At 33.3% G+C, this 23,105-nt stretch overlaps 1 protein-coding gene across 3 annotated transcripts in view; it reads left to right on the top strand.

Moving 5' to 3' along the window:
* LOC111049271 (G patch domain and ankyrin repeat-containing protein 1 homolog) overlaps positions 1-23,105 on the top strand; it is a 92,141-nt gene that overhangs the window by 58,909 nt on the left and 10,127 nt on the right. For 2 of the 3 annotated variants that reach the window (XR_005570474.1, XM_039421119.1), the window contains one exon: positions 15,462-16,007. Coding sequence is in view for 1 of the 3 variants with exons in the window: in XM_039421119.1 (XP_039277053.1) it covers positions 15,996-16,007 (12 nt within the window). In the remaining 2 variants the exon portion in view is untranslated. Of the gene's footprint in view, positions 1-15,461; positions 16,008-23,105 lie in introns of those variants that run through there. The other variant, XR_005570473.1, reaches the window with a different exon arrangement.

Here is a 23,105-nt window from a genome sequence, read left to right as displayed (position 1 = left end):
TGTGACATTAAGAGTCGTCAAGATCTGAATTGCAACTCTCAATGAGACCACCCAAACTGTCCTCATAAAAGACTCTGGTAAGCAAAAAGGGAATGATAATTAAGAGAGTTATTGATCAGCTGTAGTTGAAATTGAATATATGAATTTATAGTACCATCTTGGAACAGGTAGGCTAAATGACATACAAGGATTAGAATCATAAAGAATATTATAATGATCATGAATACGTAACAGACCTTCTAAAAAGTGTAATTTGGTTTGTTTTATTACCTTAGAATAATAAAGCATGTACATACAATGGTGGGTCCACACAGTTGGACAATTATGTTGACAAATAAAAAGAGAATTCAGAATCTTCAAAATACAATTGTTTTGAATTTATTGTAGAACTCCTAGTCACAAAAATCATGTAATTAATGAAATTCCAGCTGTTGCATAAACAAACAAATATTGAAAGTCTTCCGCAAGACAAGAGAAATTGAAAAGGGACCGCGACGAATAATTGGGACTGCGGAAAAGTCTAACTTTAAATATACGACCTCAAAAAGTAAATATAAGAAATGTAATTTATAAATGTTTCTAAAAACAAATGTAAATGAAAATGGTTTGAACAATGAATCGGTAAGTGCACAGAAGCACGGAACAAAATACTTAACTAAGAGATTAGATGTCTTCACCAGCTGGCTTAAAGAAAACCAGTAGGATTTCTGGAAGGTCTGTGATGCCCATGGGCTGGACACCAGGTAGGCGTCGGCGTTGAATTGGACCAGATACCCGGACAAAACCGGCAACAGGACGGCAGGGAGCCATGGAACCAAGTACCAGGGCGGCGTCGGCGGCGAACTGCGCTGAATCCTCAGACAGACCGGCAGTGAGATGGCAGGGAGCCGTGCAGAAGTTGAATCCACTCCAAGTGTGACCAGCAGCAGGTAATGATGGTAACAAGGGCGCTGTACTAAGCGCTACAACTCAGTAGGTTTGTTACAAATGGAGATAGAATTGAATCCAAGTCAGTAGGATGATGATTACAGATGTCATCACGGCAGGTGTTGCACGATAATGCGTAGGCTTGTGCATGGACAAGATGTTGTTAGAGAAAACTAGTAACTCCAGGTAAGTGAGTAGATCACAAATGTAAATTGTTGTGGTGATATGATCGAAGCACACACAAATTCTGATAAACCACAATGGTGATGATGATAGTTCAATGAAGGTGTACACACGGCAGGCGCAATGTAACTTAGCAGCATACAAGTAGATTGATAGCCGCGACCCAATAAAGCAATTTCAAACATGAACAGTTCTAGGTTACAATGAGGTGGCGACTGGTGGCCAAAATAGTGCGCAATAGTCACTGAGAAAAGAAATCACAATGGTGTAGATTTCAAATGATGAGAGGAAATTACAAGGGTTGATGTAATTCCAGGAAGAATTTGTCATGGACAAGCTTCTTCAAATCCTAGATGCAGGATAAATTGTAACCTTGCTTAGTAACTAGTTCAATGCAGAAATGTCTAATGCATAAGTAATGTTTTTAATGCATTGAGTGTAATGGAACTATATATTTTCTTGATGATTGAAAATTGTCAGTTGCAGACAAAAATGTTCTTGCAAGTGAGAGATTGCAAACAAAGTTCATGATGAAACAAATAACCTAACATGTATCATTAGGACACAGCTAGAGTTGAATACAGAAAATAAAGTTCTTCTGAGCTTTCTTCTAGTAAAAATAGCTCATTCTGGATATTATCGTTGTTGGATCAACAGTTCTTCAGAATTAGAAGCACAAATTTGATAAATGTCGAAATTCGAAGTTGTGGGACAAAGCACATTGTGTGCGAGTAATGTCGTTCAGTTACTTACAAGTTTTTTGACACAAATAATGATGAACGTTGAAAACTAGAATACCACATCGAGAATAGATATTTATGAATCGATGAGACACATTTTCAATGTGAATTTGTCACTTTTAGATAAAAAGGGATAAACTTGAAACTTGGAAATACACTTTCTTCAACAATTCCATCGAGAGGAGCAGGTAGGAACTCAGCCTACAAGGCAGTGTACCAACTGTGAAACAATGAACCCACCAGCAGAAAAATGGCAAATATAAATGAATAATGCCATAATAGGCTAAAATAGGACTAATGCTGAACTAAGTATAATAAATCTAATTGATAAATCGATTGAAAATGACAAACTTGACGAATAAAAATTAAAACTATCAAAATCGACAGGGCAACTGTGAATACAAGCACCAGCGCTCCAAGCGGCAGCAACCAAAACAAGTGGTGACACACAAGCACCAGCGCTCCAGGAGGCGGCGACCAAAACAAGTGGTGACTGCAAATGCCAGATTTAACATTTAGAGAGGCATTAAGGCATTCCGTCATAGAATCCACAATCAACCCTAAACAAAAAACCTGTATTGCGCTTCACATGTTTTACTCAGCACCGCTTTCCTATCAGATTTAATCATAGAATTTGAATTGAATCTTATCTTAGTCAAGCTTCTAGTTTTTGTTCTCTAATTCCAGCTTCAATTTTTTTTTTGCTCTAGCCTAAAATTTCCGATTACCGAAAACTCGATCTTGTTGATCTATAACACCCAGTACCGCTAGTGAGTGTTACCCATAAAAATATTTTTTCCATTTTTTGTCACAAGTTCTTGTTCTTGAATCATTAGTATCAATTATTGAGAAGCAGGATGGAGTGGCTGTGATTTTCGTTCTCTTGTTCATTTGTTATTATCTTATCTTATGTGGAATTGAGTTATTATCTTATCTTATCCACTTTGTTATTAACTCCACAATTAATTGTTTAGAGTTTAGACCGGTGCTATTCGCTAAGAATAGTGCTCAACACACATTGGATACAGCAAACTGGCCATTTTATTTTAGTAATATTTTTGACCAGCAAATACACTGAAGCTGGTCTGTCCTATGTTTTCACACAGTGTCTATTGAAAGTCGCATACATTCTTAACGAGGCTGAGATGCAGGAAAGATATGCGACAGGTCATGCAGTTCATGCTCATGATCTTCCCCAACTTGAGTCACGTTTGCGTGTACAATTATGGCCATGATGCTACTTCACTGTCAGCTTCAATTCTTCCGGTTGTCTTCCTATTCTGAGATTCACTACAAACTATCAGGGTTAGTTAAACGGGAAGCAATAATATTTTTCACAATAAATGATGACAGAAGTTAATTATACTGTATAGTTGGCTACTATTTATCGGATCTCGTCTAACAATAGCTTTGTTCAAAATTATTGTCCTCTCTACTTTTCTCACGAAATACTTCAACTGAGTCTATCGAAGCAGATCACAAGATCGTGAAGCAGGTTGCTTTGAGAAAGTTCACAGTTCACAACAGTTTAGTACCTGAATGTACTTCAGTTATTCTGTAATAAAAGCACCAGAACAAATACTATTTTATCTATGACTAAATCATAGTTTATTCAAGACAATTTGCAATAAATTAGTTGACCTTATCCAGTTTGTTATAATCCTATTATCAATTATTTGTAATAGTTATCACAAAGGGTATCAAAGCTCAAGGATTAGAGAAAGTGATTTAATAAAGTGTCTCTATAGGGGAAAGTTTCTAGGATGGACAATAGGGTAATGCTGATAATAAAATACTTAGCACTTCGGGACTTTGAAATTCAAATATCATACAAGGTTTGTATTTCTCTCTTACTCTCTCTAAAATTGTGTTGCTTAGCGACAGATTCAGTTAATGAGTTTAACTAACAATTATTATCATGGATGAGGTTCAAAGTCTTCATGTTACAATTTATTTGAAATTTGCTCTACATTTCCTCTTTTCGGATTTATCAACGTTACTTTTTTGAAATTACATCCTCAATAAGAACTAATCTTATTAAATTGGTGTTGATGCTAAAATTAGGTGATATTAGTTGGATGCTTTTATGGGTTGTATCACTTTCATGTTTCTGGAAATAATTCTTTGATTATGATTCATTATTATTATTTAAATTTTCAGATCATGGTTCAAAACTGATTTTTGGTATGGTTTTTGTTTCCACACGGTATATGAATTTATGAATGGAGATATTGAAAGTTGAGTCTTTTTGATAATGTATACTGTATCAGAAACGTTTTAAGAGAGTTTTAAAAGTATTGTATGAAAATGTCCGCCTTGACAGGAAGACTACAAGTTCACTGGTATTTATCACTAAGTATTTATCAATAAGTATGAATACGTTTTGCATAAGTCAAGTGCCGATTTTTTTATTTAATTTTTTTCAACTTTGTCTTGTAAGTAATTATTTCACGCTCTTCTTCCGAAAAAAACATTTTCACCTTCTTCAGTCTAATTCACGCAAATTAGAAAAAAATCTCTTCATATAGGATTGCATCTTTGTTTTGGTTCAAATTACATTATAGTTCTAGGTTATTAGTAATTTTCATTTATTTGCAAAACCAATTAGCTTTTTTCGTACAAATAAAATTAAATTTCCCTAATCCAAATGAAAAATAACTCCTGGTGCATGCTAACCTGTGTTCTGAAGCAAAGTGCGTCCAGTGATACGTTTACAGTGGCAGTCATTAGTTTTGCAATATCAAGTCTTTTTAGTCACATACAAAATAGAATAAACCCTCTCTCACTTGATAATTCATCTTTGTGTTTTTCAACAATTTTAAATCAACTAACAATTAGAAGTACAGCAACGTGTAGTAGTTACGTTGATAAATGCCATTTCCTTGTGTGCCTTTTCCTGGCATGTTGTTTCCTTCTCGAATAATATGTTGAATAACTCTCGAGGCATCTATCAAAGCGTTCATTGGAATCGTATGAGGCATAGACAACATAGAGTTTTGTTATTCCTAATGGATCGGCATGTTGGTAAAACAGTTTTCTGGAATAAGTTGAATAACGCACGAGACAAAAACAGAACATATCTTACATTGGAATTGTATGAGGTATAGGCAACAAAAAAAACAACGTTTTGTACATGTTGAATAACGTTGGTAACGTCGTGATAGGAATCTATTGCAATTAAATCGATAAGTCAACTCCTAGTTGGGACACACCTTTCTTGTTGTCTCCATAGTGGCATACTCACTTCATACTGTCAGCATTAGTCTTACCATAGGTACACCTTTTGTACTTCCTTGAGGAAAGATACGTAAACATTGTTTGTAATAACTTTCGGATGTTGATCTGTGCGACTTTCCTCGTTTCCATGTGTGTAGGAAACACATGATTGCGCTTTCCTTCCTGGACCCCAATCATAGTGTTGGTGACATACAATTACTTGATTAATCGATTGTCTGCAATTTTAGAGATGTTTGTAACAGAGTCGGAATGCTGAGTAGTTTTATGTCGGTACTGTACTTAATTCTAATGGGTAGCATGACATAACTCGGGGAAATTCCAGAAGGCCTGCCTATGAAGGTACAACCCTTTAAAGGTTCTAAGATCCTCTAAGCTCTCAGAGAAGTGTTTATTTATGACAAAAGATAATTCTACTGTGAATATATACTACACATTAGTACTTTTAGTACTGTGTAATGTACCGTATGTACGGTACTCGTATTATATAGTACAGAATATACAAACAAAATAATCAGAAGCTCTAATGATTTTAGTAACAACATCTTTGCTTGATTTGAGTGAAGTTAGAATAGATAAAAAGTTGTTTATGGAAACTAAGTTCTATAGAAAGAGATTAAGACACCACTATTAATTATGGTCATATTGAATCAGAAATCGGTAATAAATTTTATCATATTAAAATTGATTATACTATTAATATTATACCACACTATATTCCTTATACTAGTAACACGTTATCTGGTCATAAGTTCAGGCTAACTAAGGTGACTGATCCGTCCCGCTAAACAATTAAACGTCATGCTTTAAATATCATTTAATATTATATGCTGAAATAAAATGTTCTTGACTGGCTCTTTCACAATAAAAGCAACAAGGACATTGCATACACTTAAAAGACTTAAACTCGTTGTTCATTTGGTTCTTTGTTCCTGTGTCCTGAACTCTTTTTAAAGACCTTGATGGAAACATATCGGAATTTCTATGGAAAAAAATTCCCCTATTTATTTCCCATATAGCTCACTCTACAACCCACAACTTGGGGTTTCCCATGTCAATATTTTGCTACTCTAGAATATCGTTCTATATGATAATAATATTAATGATGATAATAATAACAATGATGACGTTATATAGTTATATCAGTAGAAGTATCGTGACCATGATCTAAAGAGGAAGATAGAAGAAAATAATCACAGAAGAAGCAGAATTATGACCGTTGGCCTATACTAGTAGAAGGAAGAGAGATCAATTGATGAAAGAAAAAGACGAAAGTAGCTGGGCGTTGGCCGATCAACAAAGAGCGTGGAAGATGAACATAAACTACGGTGGAATACAGAAGAGACGATCCTCTATCAGCTGAAGGCACTTGACCCTTCACCTTGCAACCTATGCTATCCATAGCTACAACATTTTCTTCTTTGCTAAAATGGAGACAGAAGTCATTCGTATGCTTTTTCCTTGTAAGTACAGCATAGAAATATATAAGTTAATATTTTACACCGTCCTATATTCTGTGCTCAGTGAAGCTATAGAGCAATCTTTCAACAGGGAGGAAAGTCAACAGTTCTCTCTCTAGTAAGAACTACTTCAAAGCGCATTGTATGAATGTTGTATTTCCTTTACTTTTCAACTCATTGCTCCTGATGTGATAAACAATCCATAAATGTCTAAAATGGGTATAAAAACACCTTCATGTGTACATGTATTCATGAAGAGCAATTCTTAGAAAATAAATAGGGTTCTGTATTTCAAGTTCCGCCATCCAATGCTATAATGTAATCTATGAAGTACGTAGAACATTATTTATACGGTACACTTCATAAAAAACATTTTCCACTTTTTCTATGATCGAGAGTATGATACTTTCTCAGCTTCATGTAAGAGCAGCCTGTTGCCTGTAGCGAGTAACAATTACTCCCAGATACCCAGATGATAGGTACTTTCAAATACTCTTTTCCTTCTTTTAAGTGGAGGAATACTGTCGTATGTTGAAATCTGAAATGCAAGAGTTCGCTGGAGGGTGAATAATGCAAATTGCTTGTAACTCTGTCGCTGTAAAGTAACATCTACCGGTAATCAACATCTTATATAAAATATACTACAACTTACATCGTCATGTTTTTCATAATCATGAACAATTTCTTCTTGATCGTTTTCTTTCATTTTTATACTTCTATGAATTAATCAAGTATGAAGCGGACAGCGACCCGGTGATGGCTGTGGTTATGGCTAAATACGTTCCACCATACAGCAATTTCATAAAAGATATATGCTATGATAAATTAAATGTTCATTTCTGGAGCGCTCCTCAGATACATGCAAAATGAAAATATTGTATGGAAAATGCTTGCTCTAGAATAAGTATAGATGCGACTGGCCAAATTGTAAAGCACGTTTTCAGGCCGAATAGGGAGAGATCTTCCCATATAATGCTTTATGAAATTGTCTTACATGACAAAAAAAAATGTTTTCCTGTAGATAGCATCCTCTCTGAAAAACAAGATAGAGAGACTATACGACATTGACTGAATGTGTGGATGAGAGATGGTGGTGGAGATTCAAAAAGAAATTGTGACAGAAACTCTATTCAGTTGTATCAGTATATATATATATATATATGTTGTATTCAGAAGTGTATCTTAACAGTTGGCCTCTCAGAAACGAAAGGAGATGATGTTGAAACAGGAGCCCCAACTCCATGTGAAGAAAGCAAGTCATACTTGCTACGAAGAATTGGTGGAATTGCTGATCACTTGTTACTAGAAGAGTATACTGAAGTAGAGGAAACAAGAAGAGTAAAAGAAAAAAATGAGAAATATGAAAAACAGGAGTGGAAGAAATCCAAGTAAGTTATGGTGCTGGGTTTAGAGTTTGGGTGCTAACGATAGTGGAACGTGTGGAAAAAATAGAGGGGGATCTCGAGGGAATCAACAGTTCCTTCCAAAATTGGTTGTTAATATATTGAATGTCTCAAAAACAATACCCTTATGGACTGCAATAATGGTTCCACACTTTGGAATTGGAGAGGTAACCGCGAGCAGCACAGCTAGTGAGGGGAATTTTAACAATTTGAAAAACATAATTTTTCAAAGAGGAGATTCACCTGCTCGTTTGGATGATTTCCTCCTCACCTACATTCCAGCTCTATCAGGGCAAATGGAATTGAAGAGAAAGCTAGAGGACATTCCCTCACAAGAAATTGAGGAATCAAGAAAATATGATAAATGCTCTATTTGTAACGGTAAATGTGAAAATAACACCAAAGAGAATGATAATCTCATATGCTTTTTATGTTCAAACCTCAGTAACGAAGAGCAACATAGAAGACTCTCGTTTAAACATGTTGAGAATTGGCGAGGTTTGCCATCAGTTAAGACGAGAAAAAGAAAATCACATCTCGAACCAAACAGTGATTGGTCACATATGGGACCAAAAAAACATAGATACCAATTGGTGTTTTAAAAAATGGAAACATATCAACTCTTTTACCTTTGAAAATTGATGGACAGTTGTATGCTCTCACAAACACGTGTGCTTTTGATTCCATTTTGCAAATACTTACTTCTTCTTATTGTGACAGTACCCTGTTCATGAATGTAGTTGAAGAAGCTGCTCATGAATGGCCATTGGGGGAGATGATTATTGAAATCGTGAAGAAAGGAATCAGTGCTGCTACATACAGGAAGAGGGCAAAAATCCTCTCTCGAATGGAAAACATTACTGAAAGCTTAGGGATCAATACTATACATACTGAGAGCAATGTATCATCAGTAATGATTCCTCTAGTGATGAGAGAGCTCCCAGCAGGCTACGAGAATCGTTAATGCACTTCGCCAACCTGTCCAAGGCCAGAAAGACAAATTCCAATTATAAAGGTGGAACTGGGCATACCAGAGGATAGAATTTGCGACTTACAGAAATTCATCGAGCATTATTTATTAAAAACCCGAGCAACTGACTGTTTTGAAATGCTACCAGAAGGTAACTTTGAAACGAGTGTGAACAAAATAATTGATCCGGAAATTTCAAATCACCCGTTATTTAGTGGAAGCCGTGAAGTCGAAGTTAATCTCCTGAAAACCCATCTCATACTGGACATCACTGAAGACAATATTGAGAGATTATCTCAGTGTTCATTCAGATTATGTGAAGTTCCAAAAAAACTGCACCTCCAGAATGTAATCTATAATCTACGAGGTGTAGTTGGACTCTAAGGTATTGGATCTGATATCTGTTGATTATTACAAAGATTTCTGTTTTCGGCTCAACGAAAAATGGGAAGTCTTTGATGATTTAAAAGAAAAGTCTTCTGATACATCAGGACTTGAAATGATTGTCATTTGATCATTTTTACAATTTTAAAGAGCTGGGCTACATCCATAAGTGGGGCTTACCTGCAATAAGCAACTTACTGTAAATAGGCAAGCTGTCGTGGACTACAAATGAATAATAATGTTTCTACTTTTAGAATGAGAGCTTATATATTTTTGTTCATAATACCATTATATTGTCACATAACTTTCTTCTTCATGTGAGAGCTTATATTTTCATGCTAAAGATTGTGTAATATAGATTAGTATTCCATTTGAATATTGAAACATTTTAAATGAATATTTGAAAAGTAATAAAACAATCAAACCTACACTGATGTATATAATTTAAAAAAATCAGTTCTTCATTAGGCCTATGTTATTCAATTATGAAAATATTATTTCGTCAAATGAGCACTTGATAATATACAGATGTTACGAAAGAGGATTTGGCGCAAGAACTGACATGTATATTCAAACTTATTCAATCATAATTGGTTTGCAGAATATATCATTTTCAAGAAAATTATAATTTAGATTATTAAGGATACGGAGAATTTATTATTTTTGAGAGCATTAGAATTAGATGATATAGGTTAGGAGGGGCCAAGAGACAAATATTGACATACCTTAACGAATGTGAACGCAAAAAAGGTGGAACATGATTCTCAGAGACTTAGTTAGCAACTTACTCTCCTGGGAGTAAGCTTCTAAGTTCAAGACCGTTGGATTGCTTAAGATGCTTCTTATCCTGGCGCGCAAGGCTTATAATAATCATAATTAATCGAATAAGTACAATTTGATTGGATTTGATGAATTGTAAAAGGTATAATTTCCCTTTTATAACCGTTATTGTTTTCAATTTTTTTTGACTTGTCATTTTTTGTAAAAACTTTTTCACAATTATTAATTCTAGCTATTTCTGTTATTGTTATTTATTCCCAATGTATTCAAATAGGCTAATATTCAATTCATATGACCTCTTTTGTAAAAGGGTTGCATCATGCAAGATGCATGTATGATGAAATTTCCCTTTTTAGAGAATCCTTTACCGTATTGCCTATTGAGTATGACCATTTCCTAATCCATTGAAGTCAGGCCAACGCAGATGTGTATCTAGCCAATTGACTACAACATAATTTATTGTGCCAATTTAGAAAAACCCTTTACAATAAGGCTCTTCATTCATATTTATGAGATGTAGTAAAATGAAACTTTTGGAAACTGAAAGTAAACCTTTGGAAAGGCTTTATTGAACATCAATAAATTACAACATGCATTAGAATAAATAACAAATCTGTATATATTCTCTTCTTTGTTTTGATGTAATTTGCACTATAAAATATTGCTGTCTATTTTTATAAATTTATAAATGTATGAATGTGACAATATAAGTCTATGATGTTGTAATATTTATTCTCAGTTAATGAGTTGATACATTAATAATTACTAGAATCACTATTATCCTTATTCTAGAATAAGGTTACTACTGAGAATTCCATGTGATTGAAAGACTACAAAATTATGCTGTGTCTCCTTATCATAAGGATGAGTAAAAAAGATGGAATACTATAATTATGATAAATGAATATTAACTAAAGTATTATCACTAAATTTTAATTTTTTAGCATGCAGTGCAGGAATTGATTCTTCTATAAGAAGAATTACTCATTTATTTCTTTATTGCTATTATATTTTTAGTTGTAGTTAATCAAGTATACAAAACTAGGTAAAGTTATTAATATTGTATATCATCACCAGAATGTCCAATGTCCAAGATCCAGGATGATAAATATTATTTGAGTAGGGTTAGAATTTTTCTATAAAATTCATTCAACTCTTTTTCATATTTTGTAATTGATTATATAATCTTAATCATGAATGTACATTATAAACTTAATTATGATGATGAACTCATATCATTTGAAAATTAATATGTTATATTCATTAATTGTTTTTGTCTCACTAATGAGGTAAGCTTGATATTTTTCATGTATTTCAAACATTGCTAAACGTCTATTCATATTTTTTATTATTGCTCATATACTCTATGTTAATAATAATATTGTCTCTATGTTGTTGATACTATTTTAATGTAAAAAAATGCTACTACTTCATAGCACTTGTACTAATAAAATACCAAATTTTAATGTTTGTATCATAATGATAGCTTTTATATTGATTCTATTCCCATCAAACATTGTGTCTTATAATACTATATCTATCATATTGATATAATTGAAAATCCTGCCCTATCGTTATGCGATTGCTGATAACTATTACAATTCTGTAAAGGTATTTTTGTAGCCAATTTATTTTTGAATTTGTGAACAACGTGTAAAATAAATTTTCCAATTTGATAAACAGTGTTTGGTAAAATTATTCATCCTCATTCATGCCCTGTATTTTGTGGATGTTTATCATTGAGACATCCTGACCATTAAAGTAGTTTTACACTTCAAAAGTTTGGACAATGAAGCAGTTAAAAATTCTTGCAAATCTTCAATATCTCTACCAAGATATTTCATGATCTTACTTATAAGAATATGCACCCTGCTCTTGAAAACTTTTTACTGGCGACATTTTTCAAAGCACTGTATTTCCGTTTGGATACTATCAAGTTACCTAAATGGGATACATTTCTAAGGCCTGGTTTCTCAAAAGCCGATTGAATTAGCCGTGATTAATCTCATGAGAACCTATCAGAGAAGGAGTTTTTGAAAAGACAGCTACTCTGATTCTCGTAGAATTAATCACAGGTAAAATTTAACCGGCTTTTGTGTAACCGGTACTAAGAAACAGATATCAATGTATTGTGTAATATTACATTTTTTTCTCGATTAAATTGAATCTTCAATTCGAGATCTATAAAACTTGATAGTAAACATCAGTAGATATCAGAGTAATCAATATGCGGAAAACTTTTAACTGAGAATTTATTGTAAATAATTGTGTTGCACATTCCATGGTATCACCGAAACAGAGTTAACAGAATTAACAGATCATTATAAATATAGGGGATATATAAATTTAAAATAACAGTTTCGAAATAAAGTTTTATTGAGAACAAATGTAAAATGTAAATTCTAAACTTGTAATTTATAATTTTTTGGAATTTGGTATCGGTGACGTGTTCATAACGTTGTCACTGGTTTGAGGTGTGCTCTATCCTTGTTAGGTCTTCTCTCTAAAAAATGGTTGCTGGCTATGTGTTCTAATTTTGTGCTCTCTGAATATTTTTCTGTTTAAGTAAAATTTTTAATGTTTTAATTTGAGATTTGAACAGTTTTATGGTGTTCTAAGTTTGTATAATTTGATTTGTGTGTCTACAAGCCTATAGCCATTGTTTTCAACTATATAACTGGATAAGTATTTTAGCTTGAACATGAAAATTTTATTATAGAAACTGTAAATGTAGAATAGCCATTTTTCATTTCAAAAAAAACAGATACTGCATTAGCTCAGAATAACATGAGGACTGAGAAACCTACTATCTGTCTTTAAGAACATAAAACATTTTTTCTAAAAAAAAACTTTGATTATAGAAATTAATTTTTGGTCAAATATGGTTGAAATAGATTCCGAACTATGCATTCAGCTTGACATAAATAGAGGAATACGACACACTTTATTATAATGGATAATTTAAAATGCCCAGAGAACTTCTATCACTTATATTCAATTTAAATTTTTTTTCGTGAAAACTGTGCTTGTACAAAATTCATTCTTGGCCGGAATGATTCGATATGTGTTGAACATAGCATTCAGTCCAAAATAACTTGATGAATGCGATGCACTTGACTTTTGTAGGTGATTATTCAAGAATTCCCCAGAGGACTACTATCACTATAGTGAGGGGCACGTTATAATGGCAGTGTTTGATTAGCAATGGTATTGCTATCCTTTTCTATCATTCAACAAAGCGGATAGCGCTATCCCTTTTTCTCTTTGTTCTGTTGCCAGATTGTCTTTTAAAAATGTAGAATTAATAATTGATTAACAAAATATTTCATCTTAATTATGAAAATTCATTATAAGATAATGAAAAATATAATTTATTGCTTAATAAAATATAATTGATTATTTTAAACTAGAATAAATAGTTAATATTACATCAAATCAGCTACCGTCTATATAAGGCATAGACAGAGGATTGGCAACACTGTTCTCCTATCTTCCTCCACTGCACCTCACTATAGTATTGAACTTTGAAAATTTTTCGGTGAAAGCTGTGCTTGTACAAAATTAATTCTTGGTCATAAATGATCCGATATTATGTATTAAACATTGCATTCATTCTAAAATAACATGAGAAATGCGATGCACTCAACTTTTGTGGGAGATTCTTCAAGAACTCCTCAGAGTATACTATGACTAGTACCTTATTGAACTTTGAGAAAAAATTTCGTGAAAACTGTGCCTGTGAAAAAAATTCATTCTTGGTCAGAAATGATCCAATATGTATTAAACATTGCATTCAGTCTAAAATAACATGAGAAATTGGGTGTTTCTTCAAGAATTTTCCAGAGGACTACTATCACTAATATTGAACTTTGAAATTTTCTTCGTGAAAACTGTGCTTGTACAAAATTCATTCGTGGTTGAAGATGATGATGATTAATATATCATGTTTTTGACTTGGATACAGTATTTTATCCATTCAAAGTAATGCAACCCGTATTATCACGCATATACAGAATTGGTGGAAAGTCCGAGAATGGCTTAATATCTCATACACAAAGGTAATTTGACGGAGGGTGTGATTGGGGATCCTACTCAATTTTAAAATAATACTTTACTATGACTTAAAAATCTGGTCCGCCATCTTGGATTTGCCATATTGAATGCAACTTTATTTTTTTAAATAGGAAGGTGGTCATGCGATACATGATTTCGATACGGAATTTCAAGAAAAAAAGAATGGCTAAAACCGCATATCGATATCTCAAATCGTTTCGAAGATATTCACATTATTATTCAATACTATTCAAAGCACAAAAGAGAGAAAAAAAATTCCGAAAACGGCTTAGTATCTCATAAAAAATGTGATTCCAAGGTGGGTGTGATTGGGAATCCTACTCAATTTGGAAATACTACTTTACTATGACTTTAGAAATCTAGTCTGCCATTTTGGATGAAACTTTATTTTTTTAAATAGGAAGGTTGTCATGCGATACATGATTTTGATACAGAATTCCAAGAAAAAAGAATGGCGAAAACCACATATCGATATCTCAAACCATTTTGAAGATATTTACATTATTAATCAATACTATTCAAAGCAGAAAGGAGAGAAAAAAGTCCGAGAACGGCTTAATATATCATATTGAAAATTGACCTTGGCCGCGTCTTCAAATGCGTGTAAAAAAATGGTGCTAGTAAAAAATAGGATTTTTGCATATTCAGATGATTCAAAAACTCGTAGTTTATTGTCAATTTTTAAAAATATTTTCTGACGTGCACTACAAGTTCACACACTTCCAGCATAGGGAAATTAGCATTGAAAATTGGCCTTGGCTGCATCTTCAAATGTGTGTAAAAAATGGTGATCGTACAAAATTTAATTTTTGCATATTCAGACGACACAAAATTCTTAGTTTATTGTCAATTTTTTCTGACATGTGCACTTCAAGTTCACACTTCCAGCATAGGAAAATTAGCATTGAAAATCTACCTGGACCGCATCTTCTAATGCATTAAAAAAACTATTTATTGGATGAGTCAAAACTGTAAAATAAATAATATGCAAAATTAAAGAAATAAATTCAGGCAATCACTCAAAACGTGTTCAACATACATCAATGTGATTGAATGTTGTGGATCCAAATCTTTGAATGGCACAGCATTAACGACATTTTTGAAACTTCCTGGAAACGATTGCTCAAGATTTGTTTAATCCAAATCCACTGATAGTACAGTTGCTACTTTCTCAAATACAATTTGAAAAGGTGTATTGTAAGTCAAGTACAATGAGTGATATATTTTGATCTCTTCGTTTTCTGTGCTTTAATGAATAAAATTTAAACGATTGCAATGCTGCAATACATGTTTTTGTGTTTTGCAGATGCAGGGTGAAGTCGGCGGGCAAGACCAGTTATCGGATGCAGGAGCAAAGTGGCCACATCGTATATATAATAATGTGGCGGAAGTTTCCGTCCAGTTCTCGCCGTTCATCCGATCAAGTTGGCTCTTAGCTTTGTTCAGCGCACTCGTCCCACGGAGCTTAGCGCCTCCGGAAGTAGGAAATGTGCGCTCTCCTAGTCATCTAAAAAACATTTTGAAAACAATATAACACAATTAATAAACACAGACATACCTTATTGTAATCAGTACTTGATTGATTGAAATTCGCGATGACTTTTTCGAAATTAAAGAGTTGATAGATAGCATCTGAGTGCCGGTGTTAATTTGCTTCAAATAGTTCATCTACACAAAAAAACATTGTGCAAGAACGTTGTTGATGGGATCTGTGATTTATTCGTGGGATTGGGTAATATTTGGCGACAGTTTTAATCGACCTTGATTGGAAGGTTCATGAACCCCGATTTGGACATTGTTGTGAGATTGTTACCAGCTTAATCTACAAAACTCCAGCGCCATGAGATTATCGGTAAGTTTATAATACTATGAATCTATTATCAATCATCATGTTTCTATTGTTTTATTTGCTGGGCCAGTAGTTAGTTCTATAATTCATTATTACTACCTTCAACTCTCATCTAAGTATTTTCAAATCTATTGATCTATTGTGCTGGTCTCATATTTCGGAAAAACAGAAATCAGAATATTTGTTTGATCAGCACCATCAACCCATAAATCATAGAATCAATGAAATTAATTGGATTAGGATTAGATAAGGGGTTATCGAAATATTGTCTAGATAGAAAATCAATTCATTACAACATTGAGAAATATTATATAGAAATATGAATATTCGAAATTCACCTGGAGTATAAAAGAAAATCTATCCATGAATTCATGTACCGTATACAAACATACTTATGAGTAATTTATTCAAGATAGGGCAGGTTGAATTGTGAAGTTGACCCAAAATTGAAATCAACTTATAAGGTATACCTATTGTTTTGATATCGATCAACAATAGTCTGAGTCTATTGTTTTAATTTTTGTATTACATCTCGACGAAGTGTAATTTAAGAACTCAATTAAGAAGCAAGGCGTTACAGATTTTTTATAAAATTATACGTTCTCAACTTTTCTAAAATAGCTTCACAAATTTATAATTATTAAAAATTGAATGAAATTCTTTACATTAAACCTGTCAAATTATAAAAGCCATTAAAAAAGATTAATAAGTACATAATTTGTGTTTGAAATAATGATGCTCACATTAAAAATGACTTAATACTTAAAATTAATGCATGAACTTATTATCATATATAAACGGTTTTTAATGTGAACCTTTTTTATCTTAGCAGGATGATTTGATTTGAATAGATAAATAAGCTAAATAAGATCTATAGTAGGCTATAAACATTTATGAAACAACATTACAAGCCTCAATAATGCGTAGGTAATTAATAATAAGAATGAATTGATCCGCAATAAAGATAGTACGTGAGAGTAGATGTAACGATTTAGGCGCGAATGATGAGAATAAATTCAATATAAACGTGTTGATCATCATGTAAATATCAAAGCCATTACCATATTTGCATAAGTCTCTTTCTGCATAAGCTGTTCAATTTTTCGTAAGTGAAGGAAGAGTTTGGCTTCCTGTCAAGGCATGTCAAGCCGAAGCACATTACTTAGCATCAACTCTGATCATGTTGTCCAGCCTATTACGCAACAGTAGGCTTCTTATAACTATTTAGGCGAGAATGAATATAAGGTGAAACTGGATTCTTGAGCATAATATTCGTTCAACATCATTAACTAGCGTGTATTTTCCAAGTATATACATACACATAGCACTGTGAAGATTGTGCACATGTATATGAAAGTTCATTGATGATATTTCTGAAAAGTTCAAAACATTTTGGTCATTACTTTCACCGAAAACTTGAAAAAACTCATCAATTCGGTGACTTATCTGCAGCTCCGAGTATTCAACTCTTTTCATTACCAGATTTACTTAATTATTTTTATTTAAGTTTATGTGCAGTACTGAATTAAAAGACTAGATGTTTTTTAACCACATCTAGTCTTTTTATTCTAAGTTCTATTCTCAATAAAGATATAATAGAATCAACATTGGCATTGTATTTATTCATTCATAGACAATAGATAAAATCCATGTGAAAACAGTCATTTGCCCAAAACTGCTTTCAACCTTGATTAAAAATAAACAGTTCAGAGGTTATGTAGAGTTCATTATTTGATTTCCACGCAATTGTCTTCATCAGTAACATTCAAAAGTTTTCTTTATCAGTAACATTCAAAGAAGGGGACTATCAAGTCATTGATATCATTGAAAACAATCGATAAAACTACCCCAAGTCGTCAATAATAATATCTCAATACAGAAAATTCGACATATATCTTATTCCATTCAAGTAAAATATGTAGTGAAAATTTCATCGTGGAGATTTAAATTAGTGAAAGAAAAATCATGACTTTATTTTTATTTTTTTTCTGAGGGTGAAAAATGATCTCACATGATCTCTGAGCTTGTGCGTGATAAGATGGATGATAATGAGAGATGTATAATAGACCTATAGTTTAAGGTGGTTTCCGAACCACCGGCAATGTGTGTAGTTTGTTTAGCTTAGAAACAGTACCTTTCGATGCAAATTAAATTAAAAAATCGTTGATCGCTTATTAATTTTATATTAGGTATGTGAAATTTTAATGATATGCTCTAATATCTGTCAATTTGACTACTAATTTGATGATACATTACCATTGAATTTAATAATTTTCACATTATATAATTTATTCATTCACATTAAATATACAGAATATAATATTGAGTATAAATAGCCTATGAGAAAATTTATTATTGATGAAAGATCAGAACTGAATTCGAATAATGAACTGCAAGAAAATTTAATGAAAATATAAAGCTCAGCACAAACACTAACCAATAAGACAATAAGAAAATGCTAACTCTTGCATTAGTATTTCATTTAATAGCATATGTGGCAGTATGTTATTACAGTATTCTGTAATATAACAGCATAGAGCCCTCAGATTGATACAAATAGCAGTCTGATTTAGCAAGAGTTAAACAGCCTCCATTTTACTTTTTTAATCCATCAGAAACTGGTAGCTGCAAACTTCACATTCAATATTAGAATAATCAGAAGACTTATTATAAGTAAACAATGCCGCTCTCTGACTCGTTAGACTTTGATATTCAGCTAAAGTTCTATTCTCTCTGCAATAATTTTGAGAATTGTTCAATTCCTTTCCTATTTTTGAGTTTAATTTTATTTGATATTAATTACATCAACATTAATTTGTGTTTTAAAACTTTGACTCATACTAGAGATTGAGATACTCTAATGATAATTTTCCACGAAAGAAATATTTTAAAATTTGCTTTTCCAAAATTCGGTGATCTCATAAAAACTTCCTAATTTGACAACTATATTAATTGATTCTTCCATTTGACTGGAGGTTGAGGATGAAAAAAATTCAGAAGTGTTCGGACTAAAAATTTAGGCTTCAAAATATCCTCGAGTATCAGGACTCGGACATGGTTCATTTTGTGTGGATGGATTATAGAATAAAATTTTCATTCCATTTTAAAGAAAATAGTTGGAATGTTATCCGTTATGTAATTCCTGTCATAATAGAACTTCTTATAAAATTCATATAAGCATCTGAACTTCTTCAAATTATCCAGTTCCACTTTTATCAAGGTTTATCTGAATGGAGAAATAATCGAATTCAATAAAATGAAATGTAAATTGACAGGAATAATGTCTCTTGCACAGTCATAATTTCTGAGGGTCTTGATTTCCACAATATCGCCCACATAAAATCACTTACCGTATTTTCATGATTAAAATTGAAAAGTTTTTCTTCTCACTGGTTCACCCACTTTCATTCCACTCTGTCCCCTTTCGTATTCACGTTTCTCTTCCACATAATTCTTTACTGTCTTTCTCTCTATTCTTATCCTTTTATATCTCTCTTGCATTTCTATTCTCCTAATCGTTCCTTGTGCCCTTCTACCTTCGTCTTATCTGAAACATATATCACAATAACAGAACCGTACAACTTTAGCTGGATAAATGTTCATTCTAGCGGATATTCCAATGTGTGGGAAGGTCGTGGTAGCTCCCAAACAAATACGTTTAAGCAAGATTTAAAAGCATTTTTTTCGGATAACTATTATAGCGTTCAATATACATCAATTTCGCAATTACATCTCTCCTATTTGGTTGTAGTTTTCTTGTCAACCAATAAATCAACGACTACCAAAAGTTCCATCAACCAGACTTGATGTTCATTAATTTCGAAAATTGTTAGTGTCTACAAAGTCATATTTCTCTTCCATTCCCGACACCTATGATAAATTATTGAAAATGTTGGTACTTATCTAGAATTATTATAATTGAATAGGCCCAAATAATTGTTAAATATTAAGTAATGTATATTTTTCTTGTGTAGTGAAGAAAACTGCATTCATACAGTGGAATGGAGAAACTTGAAATCGATTTTCTTGTCAACATCGTGAAGGTTAACTTCGTATTTACAGTCTCTTACAACCCGCATGTAATAAATCGAGAATAATTTCAATCCTATAATCATCCACCCTTTTTGCTTCTTACTTTCTCCTTCGCGTCTCTTTCCTCCTCAGCTTCTATCTACAATCTTTCTTTCCGACTTATCATATCTGCTTCTTCACATTCTATCTGCACTTAACAATTATCTTGTTATCGACAAGAATAATTGTTTCTCTCCATGAAGGTATTTGAAAGTAGAACGTGTCTTGTTATTCATTATCCAACTGCGAAAAATGATTCATAGACTAGGAAGTAAATGCGGGCTCTATAAAACACTTTGAGCTGTACTTGGAATGTTTTCTACTATTTTCTTCTCTCATAAAAAACAATATATCTTCCAAATGGCTCAACACTTTGGATATAGTTTCATTGTTATCATCACTTTCACCGATAATTTTAGAGCTGAAATAGGTTTGTGATTTGGTTTAAGCTGCTATGAGGTATTGATTACCATATTGGGACCTACCTACTTTCAGTGATGTAACTACCATGGAAAAATTTTGCAAAATGGTAACTGTTCCACAGGTATATGAACTTTCAAGTCTTATAATAAGAAGAATCTACAATAAGATGAGTATTATGCAACAGGCTCCTGATAATATTTCAGGATTAATAGAGACATTCGATATTCGAATGTCAATAGTTAAGAGCTTTGTCAATATTCATACCATCTGAATAGCTGAAATAGGAAGTGATATTAAAAATGTTAAGTCATTCGAGAATGATGGGTGAACATTCGCATCAAGCTCCTATTCTCTTGTATTATCAAAAACAAAACTCGATAACTAAGGAAACATTATATTTTAAAACGATAAGAAATAATACTAATTTCCAATAAATAATGTTTATAATGTTGATAATATGGAAATAATGTTTTTATTGTGGATAATACTCACATGAGCTTTGCTTGTGCATGGGTGAAATACATTTTTTTTTGCTTAATGCGAAATAATAATGTGAAATAAATGCGAGATGATCAAACGTCCATGCCATCGGCTGGATTCGAATCCACGAATCAGGCGATGCTAAAGTGGGAGAGAAATTACTTTTAACACGGCTCTTTCTCGAAGACGGAGAGGTCCGATGCTCTATCCTCCACTAATCACTCCCACTACCTAGCAGCATTCTCCTTCTTTTGTGTCTGTGTGAGACAGCTTTCCAACGCGACGCACCAACATTCCCCTTACAGCTATTGCTGGCAATGTTCCAAGTCATATACTGGTCAGCAGGTATAATATTGTTCTCATCACAAGAGCATGAAGCAAAATGACACGACGCATCCAATTGTGCTCAGGATGTCTGTCTGTGTCTACGCTACAAACTGTGGAGGGAGAAATGAGTTTCTCCTCTTCATGTTAAAAGTAATGTGTCTCAGACTTTAGTTTGTAACTTCGCTTACCACTAGACCAACCCGGCTGGCAGAATTTCGTTCCTTGGTAGACTCGCTGCTTGAGTGGCCTCCGTTAACTGTCAGATAGGCCTACGACATTCAAATTCACTTTTTGGAAGTTCCATTAAAAATTCACTCATCATTATCCTTCCAAGTACTCGCCTAGGGTTCAGGTAAAAACATCTTCTGCCAAAAAATGAACTCCCGATAAACAATCATTTCACTTATTTTATCTAAGTTTATGCAAGAGTGATAATAATGTTATTATCAGGAACTAGTACAAGTCTGGTCTGGTTGTTATACAAAAATATAATGTGGCAAGACCTAATTTTTTTATCGATTATGGACTGCATATTAGTAGCCCACTTTTGCCAGAACAATCAAAGTTGATTCAAAATCGATTTGCAAAAAGAAATAGGAAAATATATATTATATTTGTATCATTCATTGAAGAACTAGGAGCAGTCAATGATTCCAAATTCGTTCGCTAGGAATTCCAGGTGTACATTCCATAAGCAAGTCAAAGACGATTTTAAATTCCAAGCCAAATATATTCTTCAACTTTCTTCCTGCTCTCAAGATCACAATGTGTGATTCCGGATGTCCGTAGATGCGTGGGACGATTCCTCCCAGTGTCGTCTCCAGTCTCCAGTCCAGCTGGAAGTGAGGAAGCCGCTGGAGGGCACTCAATGGCCGCGGAGTCATGACCTTTGTCCGCAGACAAAACGTGACCGGCTTGGCAGAACAGTCATCACGTGTGCAACTTGCCTTTCCTAGTCGCGTGATGCCATCACTGATAAATACTTATATACATACTCACATATACATGCATTACATTGTTAATGTTTATTATACCTATAGGTGTGTGCTACACGATGCGACTCGCAGAAAACGGCGTCAATTAGAATATTCGACAAGCTTGCACTACCCGGATTTTCTCTTTTCTAGGCGTTTCGAGAGTTGACCGTCGTACATCGACAATTAAACGTTAATATTTATTTGCGTTTAGCGTCCGTTTTTGCCGCGAGGTGTGTGAGAAGGGTGGGGCACCAGGAAAAGGCCGGATTCAATTCGGTGACCTTTGACTTGTGAGGTTAGTTGGCTTCTTGATTTGGACTTCTAGGGCATAAGGATAACGAGAGATTCACCTGCAAATTGTCGATTTACCCAGAGTGGAAACACTTCAGGTTTCAGGTGTTTTTAAATTATTATTGTTTTTGCAAAGCTTGCTGGTCGATGCTGTGGGACTGTGCAAAACACGTTAATGGATTAGGTTTGAACGATGCTAAAATTAAGGCCGTTAAAGATGTTTCACGAAAATCTTTAGTTTCAAAGTAGGTACTCAAGTTCGAAGAATGCACTTTATTCTACGCTTACATATAGGCCTAGGCTATCTCTACGATACCTCAATGCTTATCTATCATAACTCGCTCCACATAGGCCTATCTTTCTGACTGAAAAATATATTTCATATTTATTTATTTATTTATTATTTACAATGCAAATGACAGTAATGTAATAACATTGAAAGATAAAATAATAAGGTAGTCCTTGTGCTATTTTTCTTCCAAATTTATAGGTGACAAATTCCAAGATAAGGTTAGAATTTCACGTGCACAAT

This window comes from Nilaparvata lugens, chromosome 2 (assembly GCF_014356525.2).
Source record: "Nilaparvata lugens isolate BPH chromosome 2, ASM1435652v1, whole genome shotgun sequence".
In the NCBI taxonomy this organism is placed as follows: Eukaryota; Metazoa; Arthropoda; class Insecta; order Hemiptera; family Delphacidae; genus Nilaparvata; species Nilaparvata lugens.
Note: the sequence above shows the minus strand (reverse complement) of the source record. Positions and strands in the feature narration are given on the sequence as shown.